This window comes from Acinonyx jubatus, chromosome D1, assembly GCF_027475565.1.
Source record: "Acinonyx jubatus isolate Ajub_Pintada_27869175 chromosome D1, VMU_Ajub_asm_v1.0, whole genome shotgun sequence".
In the NCBI taxonomy this organism is placed as follows: domain Eukaryota; kingdom Metazoa; phylum Chordata; class Mammalia; order Carnivora; family Felidae; genus Acinonyx; species Acinonyx jubatus.
This window is the reverse complement of record NC_069390.1, coordinates 16,233,864-16,245,980: the sequence shown is the minus strand read 5'-3', so window position 1 is coordinate 16,245,980 and position 12,117 is coordinate 16,233,864. Positions and strand designations below refer to the sequence as shown.

Genomic DNA, 12,117 nt, shown 5'->3' with positions numbered 1-12,117 from the left:
TAATGCTTCCATTCCATTTTGGATTTTATTTAGTTTCTAAGATCTGATATTCCATAAGTAGAATGCTTCCTTCCAGATTCCCTGAATTAAACAACCCCTAGGCTAGCATGCCAGGAAGTTCTAGATGGCATTTAGCTGCACTCCCTAAGTGCTGAGGAGTAAGGATGAAGAGTTAAGATTAACATTTATTAAAAACAAATTAGATGTTATAATTTTATAGGTGCTTTATAATCCGTATTTAATTTTTCACCCAAAACCCTGTAGATAATATTAGCAAATTTTATAGATTTCAAAAATTAAATATAGATTAATTTGCTTGAGGTAAGAACTAGCAAATGTGATATGATGTGATTTAAATCCAGTTCTACTCCAAAGCTTTTGCTTTCTTTGCTAAAGCATATTCATGCTGTAAACTCATGCTGTGGCAAATTCATTTTCCTTATGAGAAAGTGAGATCAGGGTCCTAATAAACATTTTGTTAAATCCCTAACTACTGTAAATCCATGGAGAAAAAAATTCCCTTCAGTTTTTTTTTTTTAATTAAAAAAAATTTTTTTTAATGCTTTTATTTATTTTTGAGACAGAGAGAGACAGAGCATGAGCAGGGGAGGGACAGAGAGAGGGGGAGAGACACAGAATCTGAAGCGGAGTCCAGGCTCTGAGCTGTCAGCACAGAGACCGACGCAGGGCTTGAACTCACAGACCGTGAGATCGTGACCTGAGCTGAAGTCGGATGCTTAACCGACTGAGCCACCCAGGCACCCCTCCCTTCGGTTCTGTATTAAATTCACTATTGGCCTTTGTGGGGCACCTGGGTGGCTCAGCTGGTTAAGTGTCTGACTTCAGCTCAGGCCACGATCTCACAGTTAGTGAGTTCAAGCCCCACGTCGGGCTCTGTGCTGACGGCTCAGAGCCTGGAGCCTGCTTCAGATTCTGTGTCTCCCTCTCTCTCTGCCCTGTCCCTGCTCGCACTCTGTCTCTCTCTCTCTCTCTCAAAAATAAATAAACATTAAAATAAAAATAAATTCACTATTGACATTTGTAAATGTTTGGATTACCCCCCCCCCTTTTTTTTTTTTAACCAAAAGAACTCTCAGGTATTATTTAGGTGCTAGGCTTCAGATTTAACATCTACATGTATATTCTAGGAATGGTCATCAAAAACATGCCAGACCCCATTCCAAGAAATCTTAGTTCAATGAATCTGGGATGGGATTTGGAGCCAGTATTTTAACATCGTTCAGAAGCAGATGGCCATCGATCAATCCCATTCTTAGGAGAAGAGTTCTCCTTATCCACCATTAGAGCAGTAACCAGTGGAAGCTGAATCCTAGACACTGATGGTCCTAGGAAAGTTTTGAAGAGGATGTTGTAAACCTACTATAATTCAAGATGGTAAAGGATTGAATGAACTTATAGGTGAATAATGGATCAGGCCTATTTGCCTATCAACACATGTCAAACATGTCAAACATCCCAGTTTGACTAAAGTTGTTCTAAACTGGGAAATGGGAGTGAGGAAGGCGGAGAAGTGTTTATTTTTAAGACAAATAGAATATGCAGGGAAGGACTCCATTCCAGATTTGAAAACACTCTGTGACTCTGTTGTAGACTATAGGAAGGAAGCTTTAGCTCACAATGTTAATTTAACCTAAATAATGGGAAATATTCTATAATTAAAAGTGCTGTCACTTCTCCCTTTAAGCTAGGCCTACAGTAAGATTTTAAGTACAGATGATCCTTGAACAACATGAGGGTTAGGGGCACTGATCCCCCATGCAGTCAAAATCCACATATAACTTTTGACTCCCCCCAAACTTAATTACTGATAGCCTACTACTGACCAGAAGCCTTTCTGATAACATAAACCATTGATTAGCACATATTTTGTGTATGTATTATATTCTATATTCTTGTAATAAAGTAAGCTAGAGAAGTTATTTTAAAAAATCACAAGGAAAATACATTTACACTACTATGCTATATTCATTGAAAAAAACCCATGTGTAAGTAGGTAGACCCATGCAGTTCAAACCTATATTGTTCATCAAGGGTCAACTCTAGTAACCATCTAGCATTTATCTTTAACTAGCAATGTAAGCTACTGGTTAACAGTAACCAGAACAAAAACATTCTGCTGACAAAGAGAGAAGTCAATGAAATTCACCATGATTATTGTGTTTAGAAAACTATGATGGGGCCACCTGGGGGGGCTCAGTCAGTTAAGCATCCGACTTAGGCTCAGGTCATGAACTCAAGGTTTGTGGGTTCGAGCCCCACATCGGGCTCTGTGCTGAGCCTGAGCTCCAGCTCAGAGCCTGGAGCCTGCTTCAGATTCTGTCTCCCTCTCTCTGCCCCTCCCCCACTCTCACTGTCTCTCTCTCTCTCTCTCTCTCTGTCTCAAAAATAAACAAACATTTAAAAAATTAAAAAAAAAAACTATGATGAATGTAAGCAATAAGGGGGGAAATATAGAAAAACCAAGTGAAAAAAGTCTAATAACACATAAGTCTGTAGAGTATATAATAAAAACACCTTGAAAACCCAAATCTTAATCTAAAGATATCAACCAACATCCATAGGTAATTGACAAGCAAAGAAGATGGGAGGTGGGAGTAAGGGGCAGGGGAGAAGGTATCTTTATAAATGAAGGAACCTATAACTTGTGAGAACAGGAAAGTCCATAAAATATGCTAAGTCAGATGACAGCTTGAAAGAAGACAGTTTAAGAAATAATTTCAGGAATACCATAAGGAATTTCAAATGAGTAGTTCTTTACTACTTGTATTAAAGGCAAAAAATAGGGAAATTACTGGGATTACTCAATATAGACAATAGAGAGAAAAGACTATGGAGGGAAGAGTGATTGGTCTGTAGCCTACTCAATTTCATTCTCTTATTTCACCATTTCCACGTTTTTGATAGGTCTCTCTTAAGTCAATATAATATGAATGCGAAGTTTGTGTTTACATGTAAGTAAAATCACACACAAAAAATTTTAATGCCTTGTTTCAGGTTAATTTATACAATTGAAGTTAACTTTTCATTGTTTTAAATATTTTAACCACAAAATTAAATTTCTTTTCACTTGTTTGTAGCCTTTGATCGCCCCCCCCCACTTTACCATGTGAAGAGGGAGAAGTTTCTCACAGAAATCTATTGTCTCTATGTCTACCTAAATATAAAATCCATGATCCTATCTGCAAATCAGCAAAAGATTATATTTATATTCATAATGCCAATGGAAATCACAGAACACTATTTGAAAAGCTAATATCCTAAGGAAATCCATGTGGAAAGTATCAACTAATATTTGTACCATTAGATAAGAAAAAATAAGAGCTTCTATCTGAGGCATTGAGAATTCAGGGCCAAGTACTAAGATTCCTGATAAAAATTATACGCTGGAATTCACAGAGAATCTGAAGTTCTCAAGGCCATTAGAATTCCATTTCCTTCTCTTAGTGCCTTTTTACCCCTCCTCTTTCCTCCCAAGCTCCAGGTTGGTGAAATCTTTTCCCCCTGGGCAACTCCCTTCTCACTAATCTTGCCTGGGTCTGGGTTCTTCAGGATTGGAAGATGGAAGACTAAAAGATTGTGACAAATCATATCTCTGCTTCCAAATCTCACTTGGAAGAAAGTGTGGGAGGCTGAGAATGAGAAAACATAGTCCGTTCTCATTATTCACGGGTTTCATATTTGCGAATTCACCTACTCGTTAACGTTTATTTATAACCCCCAAAATCAATTCTCGCAGCACTCTCCTGGTCATTCAGACAAGCAAAGAGCTGTGGAAAATCTGAGTTGCCTGGTGTGCACATTCCCAGCTGAGAATGAACAAAGCAACACTCTGACTTCTTTCAGCTCTCATACTGTAAACAGTATCTTTTTCATGGTCTGTTTAGTGCCACATTTCTTTTTCTTTTTTTTTTTTCATTTTTGTGATTTTCGTTGCTGCTTTCACTGTTTAAAATGGCCCCCAAGGGCAGTGAAGTGCTGTCTCGTGATCCTAAGCACAAAAAGGCCGTGATATGCCTCACGCAGAAATTATGTGTGTTAAATAAGCTTTATGCAAGGCATGAGTTATAGTGCTGCTGGCCCTGAGTTCACCGTTAATGCATCAATAATATATATTAAATGAGACATCTTCAAACAGAATAAAATAAGTTATGTATTGACTGGTTGATGAAATGTTGAGACCAAAGAGTCACAGGACCCTAGCCCTGTGCCCTGTGTTCCCTTAGGAGCAATGGTTTGGTATTTGCTATTCAGTGTTTTGGTGACTTTACAGAACATAAGTACCACAAATAATGAGAATAACTATACTTACATGTGCATATAATTAAAAATTAACCTCCTCTCTCACCATTCTAGTCCTTTGTAATTTCAGGCTGAAGAAGCAAATGAAACAAAGTTTTCTATATTTAAGAACATGTCTTCTCAGAGTTTGTTCTTAAGCTCTACACCTATGTCCACAGTGTTTGATCTATATTTTCAGATTTTATGGAAAGCCACTACATATAAATTTATCCACCAACAGCATTCAACTTGGTTAAACCTAAGCGACACCAAACCAAAACACCAAAGTGTTTTCTAAAAACATTTCTTTCTTATTTAGCACTTACCTGCTTTATAATGACCACATTTCCCTACATCCTTTACTTTGCACGCAGATATACAAGGTGGCATCATTAGCTATCTAATGGAAAAATATGCCTCATATTTAGTATTCGTCCCATTAAATAGAGCCAATTTAAATAGTTCATCCTACAGGGGCGCCTGGGTGGCTCAGTCACTTAAGCATCGGACTTTGGCTCAGGTCATGATCTCATGGTTTGTAAGTTTGAGCCCTGCGTTGGGATCTGTGCTCACAGCTCGAAGCCTGGAGCCTGCTTCAAATTATGTATCTCCCTCTCTCTCTGCCCCTCCCCCACTTGCTCTCTCTCTCTCTCTCTCTCTCAAAAGTAAATAAACATTAAAAAATAAATTAAAAAAATAATAGGGGAGCCTGGGTGGCTCAGTTGGTTAAGCATCTGACTTTGGCTCAGGTCATGATCTCACAGTCTGTGAGTTCAAGCCCCAAGTCTGGCTCTATGCTGACAGCTCAGAGCCTAGAGCCTGCTTCAGACTCTGTGTCTCCCTCTCTCTCTGCCCCTCCCCTGATCATGCTCTGTCTCTCTGTGTCTCAAAAATAAATAAACATTAAAAAAAAAAATAAAATAAATAGTTCATCCTATGGAATTATAAAACTGGAATATTTGGTTCTATGTTAGCAAGATCCTCTTTTTCTTGAGGTCTGTATATGCTATCAGACAGCATACTTAGAGTAAGTGATAATAAACAAAGAATAAAAACCAATCCCTCCACACTAACTTAGGACACAATCCCTCCACACTAACATAGGACAATCACTTTAAACAATCCTTTAAAAGGGCATGCCTGGGGCACCTGGGGTGGCTTTGTCAGTTAAGCGTCTGACTTTGGCTCAAGTCATGATCTCATGGTTTGTGGGTTTGAGCCCCACATTGGGCTCTGTGCGGACAGCTCAGAGCCTGGAGCCTGCTTTGGATTCTGTGTCTCCCTCTCTCTTTCCGCCCCTCCCCCGCTCATGCTCTGTCTCTCTCAAAAAAAAAAAATCATAATTAAAAAAAAAAAGGGTATGCCTATAATTAGAAAACCATCAATAGTGTTCCTTAAATGGCAATGTAGTTGTGATAAAAACAATGACAGATGATGAGAAATTCAAAGGCCTGGTCTGTTGTTGAGATACCAATGTACCAATGTTGACACTCTTCATGTTTACCTTCTTTAATGCTTTTACTAAATCTGCATAATCGCCTGCTTCCAGTTTGGGGTTTTTCACTAGTACTTCTACAGCCTCCAGGGCTTCTTTTCTCTCTTGCCATTTTTTTGCCTCCTGCAAGACATAGTATGAGTCACTTATAGAACAGAAAATAAGGCAAAATAAGAAAATAAAAGTCTATTTCTTGCATGCTCCTAATTCAAAGATACACAATTATCTTTTGTTTTCAGAAATTTTTTTCTAAAGCTGGTTAAAAAATAAAATTGCAAAGTTGTGCGGCAAATCAGAATGATTTGCTCATATATACGTATAAAATTTTGTTCATACATAGTAAGTATTTTCATAACATTTCATAACCCTAAAAGTTCTACAAGTAAAAGAATGGGATACCACAGACTTTTCCTTCTCATTTTCTAGGCAAATGTGAGTAAACAAGTATTAAACAGAAAACACTGCTAGAAAGCATTTCTAGCATATCTCACAGGTGAAAGGAATGTCCATACTAACAACATTAAAAAGATTAGAAAAAGACCATCATACAACCAACAGCCAAAACTGTTCTAATATTGGAGATCAGTTTTATACATTGGTGCTACAATGCTAATCCTTTTGTTTGATAACCATAAAGCAGAAAATACTTCACTAGAGATCAATTAATCATTCAATAATTTTGAATACCCACTATTTGAAAGAACTGGGGATATAAAGAAGATGACAAACTTGTCACCCTGGAGGAGATTACAGTGGAATTCAATTTACCAAATATTTGTTAATCAGAAGTTAATGGGGGACTGAAGGAGCTGATGGCAGAGCTAGGAAGGTCTTCAATAAATAAATAAATCCTAGGTCAGGACCACTATGAAAAGAGAAGTACAAGCTGCTTTGGTGTTACAGCAAGAGGATTTAATCTACTTCAGGCTAACAGGTAGGATCTCCCCTAAAAAGTGATTCTTAAGGTAAGACCTAGAAGATCAAGAAGTATTATGGGGTGAATCGGGGAGAATGCTATAGGCAGAAAGAACAGCATATATTAAGGTCCAGAGTTTAGTGGGGAAAGTGTGGCATATCTGATACCGGGAGGAGTTCAGTACGATGGGAGCACAATAATTAGACGGTAATTAGAGAAGTGGCTGGAAGATAAGCAGGGGCCTCAAATGTGTCATAGTTTGCCTCAATGGCCATAGGATGATTTCAGACATTAGTGAGGCAATGATATGGGAAGATTTTTATTTTCAAAAATGACAGCTTTGATTACATTGGAAAATATGATGGAAGGAGGCAAGAGCAGAGACAGGTAGTCTTATAAGAAGACTACTGCAGCACGTGGGGCAAGAGATGGTGGTGGTGGTTGGGATAAGACTCTCGGTTGGGAGTAATTGTGTCTCTTGGGGTACATTTAGTAAAGTCTGGAGACATTGCGATTGACTTGAGTAATGGTATTATTGATATTAGGTGGGTAACTGCCAGAGATGCTGCCAAACACCCCACAATACACAGGACGGCCCCCCAAAACCAAGAATTACCTGGCAAAAAATGTCAACAGTACCAAGGTCAAGGAACTCTGGGGTAAATTACTGGCAGTGGGATGGAGAAAAGGAGATGAATTTGAGAGATATTTAAAGGTAAAACCAGAAAGACAATGAGGAAAAATGAGAAGTCAAAAATAATGTTCTGGTTTTTGGCAAGACAAGTAAAAGAAAGTGCTACAGTAGGTATGTATACAAAGTAGTATGGGAACAAAGAAGCAACTGATTCATTCTCCTAGGGGAGATATGGGGTGGAAGGGGGTATACCGGGCAAGGGCTCCATAGAACACTCTAATTATAATCAAGTAACTGTTTAACATGAAATAAATGAAAGAAGGTTACCGTTACTTACAATTTTATCATAAAAGTCTTTGGGAAGTTTGGAAAGAATTTCTACTGCCTCCAATAGCTCATAAGCATCTATCTGTGGCACCTCATCACCATCATCACCACCTTCCAGAAGAAAAACAAAACAAACCTTAAAAACAGATGGAATGTTTCTACTTATCAAATAGTTATCACTCCTTTCACAACCTGATGAAATCGCTATATAGACAGAATCCGTTATTAATGCTATAAACAACTTCTATTGTATTAAATGGCAGTCCTACAAAACGTGCCTATGTCCTTGGGGTAGGGCCTGTTCTTATTTTCAGAGAAACCGGTGTTTTAAAAACTGGCTTACCTCCCTCAGCATCGCCACCAGCAGACTGTTGCTGTTCCAATTTCGCTTCTAGTTCTTGCTGGGAACGCAGAAATCGACTTGGTTTAGGAGCACCTGTTGGCAATTTGACCCATTCTTCTTCTAGTTCTTTCAACTACAAATATCATAAAATATTTTTAAAATATGCCTACATCCTCACCACTACAGAACATTTACTAACATCAGAACCCAATTTCTTATTTATGTAGTTCTAACAAGGCAAACAAGAAACGATATACATTTAAAGTGTATATATTTGGTATATACCAAATACGTGTTTGACATAAGTCAAACTGACATATTTACTACCTAAGATGTAGGACTAAGCACTTAGAAAAAAATCTACTTTTTAGAACACTCATTAGTTCATGAATTCAGATATACTTGTATTAGATAATGTCTCTAAAACTAACTGTAATAAAAAAGAGATAAAATGCACTTTGTCCAAAAAACAGATAAAATGCATTTTGTCCAAATAGACATTAAGTCCTGCTACCCAACAGCATGATAAAGGGATCTTTTAAACTGCTATAGACTCAACACTGACATACTAGAATCACTGAATGCATGGTATTTAACTTGAGAAGACAAAATAACATCAGAAACAGTTATCTGAGAGAAAAAAAAAGGATTTCAAAATTAAAAATGAAAAAATAATTATTTGTAAGGACAGAATATCAGCAACAGGAAGGAAATATCTTCATATTAACCTTATGCAAAGACAACCAAAAAAATTTTTTTGTGTCTCACCTGGACAGAGTTTATATTTTGTAATGGGGGTCTCAGAGCGTCCCGAATCCATCTGTAAATCTCCACAGCAATTAGTTTTGCTTCATCTCGAACAGCCTTTTCTCGAGACTCAAAGAGTTTTGGCAACACTTTGATAATTGGCTTAAGCAAGATGATTTTGGAACCAAATTCACTAGATGTAAAAATTGTAAAAAAAAAAAAAAAAACTTGTCAGCCTGCAATCTACTTGGGTAGTATTTCTTTTGTATAGACGTTTCATTTTTTTCTAATTTTTTGTTGCCATTATACTTAAATTATAAAGAGCTATTTATACTTTTTTTTTTGATGTTTATTCACTTTGAGAGAGAGTGCAAGCGAGGGAGGGGCAGAGAGAGAATCTCAAGCAGGCAGGAGAGAGACAGAGAGGGAGAGAGAATCCTAAGCAGGCTCTGCACTGCTAGCACAGAGCCCAATGTGAGGATCAAACTCAAAATCGTGAGATCATGATCTGAGCAAAAATCAAGAGTCAGACACTTAACTGACTGAACCACCCATACACTGCTCAAACACAGTTTTGTACTTATTATATATATTTTTTTTTTATTTAAAAAAAAATTTTTTTAACATTTATTTATTTTTGAGACAGAGAGAGACAGAGCATGAACGGGGTAGGGTCAGAGAGAGAGGGAGACACAGAATCCGAAACAGGCTCCAGGCTCTGAGCTGTCAGCACAGAGCCCGACGCGGGGCTCGAACTCACGGACCGCGAGATCATGCCCTGAGCTGAAGTCGGACCCTTAACCGACTAAGCCACCCAGGCGCCCCTGTACTTATTATATATTAACAGAGTTACACAGGTTGAGATATTTTAAAATGGCCAAGAAAAAAAAAAGAGAAGAAAAAGGAACCTCATAACCATATATTTTTTTTAATTTTTAAAAATATTTATTTATTTTTGAGAGAGAAAGAGACAGAGTGAGAGCAGGGTAGGGCAGAGAGGAGACACAGAATCTGAAGCAGACTCCAGGCTCTGAGCTGTCAGCACAGAGTCCAATGAGGGGCTTGAACCCACAAACTGTAAGATCGTGACCTGAGCCGAAGACAGATGCTTAACCGACTGAGCCACCCAGCCTCCCCCATTTGTTTTTTGTTTTTGTTTTTTAATTTGAATCCAAGTTAGTTAAAATATAGTATAATGTTTTAGGGGTAGAATTTAGTGATTCATCACTTACATTTAACACCCAGTGCTCATCCCAACAAGTGCCCTCTTTAACTCCCATCGCCCATCTCCCCACTCAGCACCCCGCCAGCAACCCTGTTTTGTCCTCTGTATTTAAGAGTCTTTTATGGTCTGCCTCCTATTTTTATCTTATTTTTCCTTCCCTTCCCCTATGTTCATCTGTTTTATTTCTTAAATTTCACATATGAGTGAAATCATATATTTATCTTTCTCTAATTTCACTTAGCATAATACATTCTAGTTCCACCCACGTTGTTGCAAACAGCAAGATTTCATTCTTTTTCATCGCCAAGTAATATTTCATTGTGAGTGTGTGTACATATATACACACACACACACACACATATATATATGTACACACACACATACACCACATCTTCTGTATCCATTTGTCAGTTGATGGACATTTGGGTTTTTCCCATACTTTGGCTATTGTTGATAGTGTTGCTGTAAACATTGGGGTGCATGTGCCCTTTCAAATCAGCATTTTTGTATCCTTTGGATAAATACCTAGTAGTGCAATTGCTGGCTCGTAGGGTAGTTCTATTTTTAATTTTCTGAGGAACCTCCATACTGTTTTCCACAGTAGCTGCACCAGTCTGCATTCCCACCAGCAGTGCAAAAGAGATCCTCTTTCTCTGCATCCTTGCCAACATCTGTTGTTGGCTGAGTTGTTAATTTTAGCCATTCTGACAGGTATGAGGTGATATCTCATTATGGTTTTGATTTGTATTTCCCTGATGATGAGTGATGTTGAGCATCTTTTCATGTGTCTGTTAGCTCTGGATGTCTTCTCTGGAAGAGTGACTATTCATGTCTTTTGCCCATTTCCTCACTGGATTATTTGTTTTCTGGGTATTGAATTCAATAAGTTCTTTATGGATTTTGGATACTAACCCTTTATCTGCTATGTCATTTGCAAATATCTTGTCCCATTCCCTCAGTTGCCTTTCAGTTTTGTTGATTGTTTCCTTCGCTGTGCGGAAATATTTTATCTTGATGAGGGCCCAAGAGTTCATTTTTGCTTTTGTTTCCCTTGCCATATCTATGTTTAGATGTCACTCTTCCAAGAGTATTATGTAATGTCTAGGGTCCAGAATAATATAAAAATTTTAAACTAACCTTCTAGGTAACCATATTGGGGATAATTCAAATCTATAAAGGACCAGATGTGTAATGTCTTAAATATATATGTGTATACATATAAAAGCTTAAAAACATAAACAAATCACTTTATACATATTTAGATGAGTGAAATCTACTTTCGATAAAGTTTTAATAGTTCTTATGATTAAGGTAGTTCACTCAAAATTGACAGCTTACTAATCCTGGCAGCGTATTTCACTCCTGACTTCGAAGCTATCACCCTGTAACTCCAGGCAACCTAAATCTCTCTTTGCTTAGTTTTTCACGCAGAAAAGTTGCATTCTGACTTCTTTTAAAAAGGTAGCACATTTAACCTTATATATCTGTCACATTTTATATTTTTAAGTTCCTAACTGGCCAAATTTAGCTTTCTGAGTCATTGCTAACATTTCTGCATAGCAAATTCTGGAGCAAGAGGGATTTAGTTATGAAAGAACACTGACATTCTATAGTAGAACTCATATACAGTTGAACCTTGAACATAGGTTTGAATTGTGCGGCTCCACTCATACATGGAATTTTTATAGTACAATATTGTAAATGTATTTTCTCTTCCTTATGAGTTTCTTAAAAACATCTTCTTTTCTCTAGCTTACTTTATTTTAAAAATACAGTATATAATACAGATAACATACAAAATATATGTTAATTGACTGTTTATGTTACTGGTAAGGCTTCCAGTCAATAGTAAGCTATTAGTAGTTAAGTTTTGGGGGAGTCAAAAGTTATACACGGATTTTTGACTGCATGGGGTTAGCACCCCTAGCCCCTGTGTTGTTCAAGGATCAACTTATTTATCTATTATTTATTTTATCTTCTATACACAAATGCAACAAAAATTTTCAGTATAGCTACTGACATATTCCAACAGGTTGGAGAAGATGGCAAATACTCTACTTCAGAAATTATATTTAAAGAGATTATGTAAATAACCTGGTATATCAACCACAGCATGGTTATGTAAATAGTT

General features: G+C 37.3%; 1 protein-coding gene across 3 annotated transcripts in view; it reads right to left on the bottom strand.

Annotated features, from left to right (window-relative positions):
- CKAP5 (cytoskeleton associated protein 5) overlaps window positions 1-12,117 on the bottom strand; it is a 110,572-nt gene that overhangs the window by 53,319 nt on the left and 45,136 nt on the right. For all 3 annotated transcript variants that reach the window (XM_015075665.3, XM_053203234.1, XM_053203235.1), the window contains exons 5-8: window positions 8,783-8,954; window positions 8,015-8,147; window positions 7,682-7,782; window positions 5,804-5,917 (exon numbers count right to left, since the gene is read on the bottom strand). In XM_015075665.3, coding sequence (XP_014931151.1) covers window positions 5,804-5,917; window positions 7,682-7,782; window positions 8,015-8,147; window positions 8,783-8,954 — 520 coding nt within the window. The remainder of the gene's footprint in view (window positions 1-5,803; window positions 5,918-7,681; window positions 7,783-8,014; window positions 8,148-8,782; window positions 8,955-12,117) is intronic.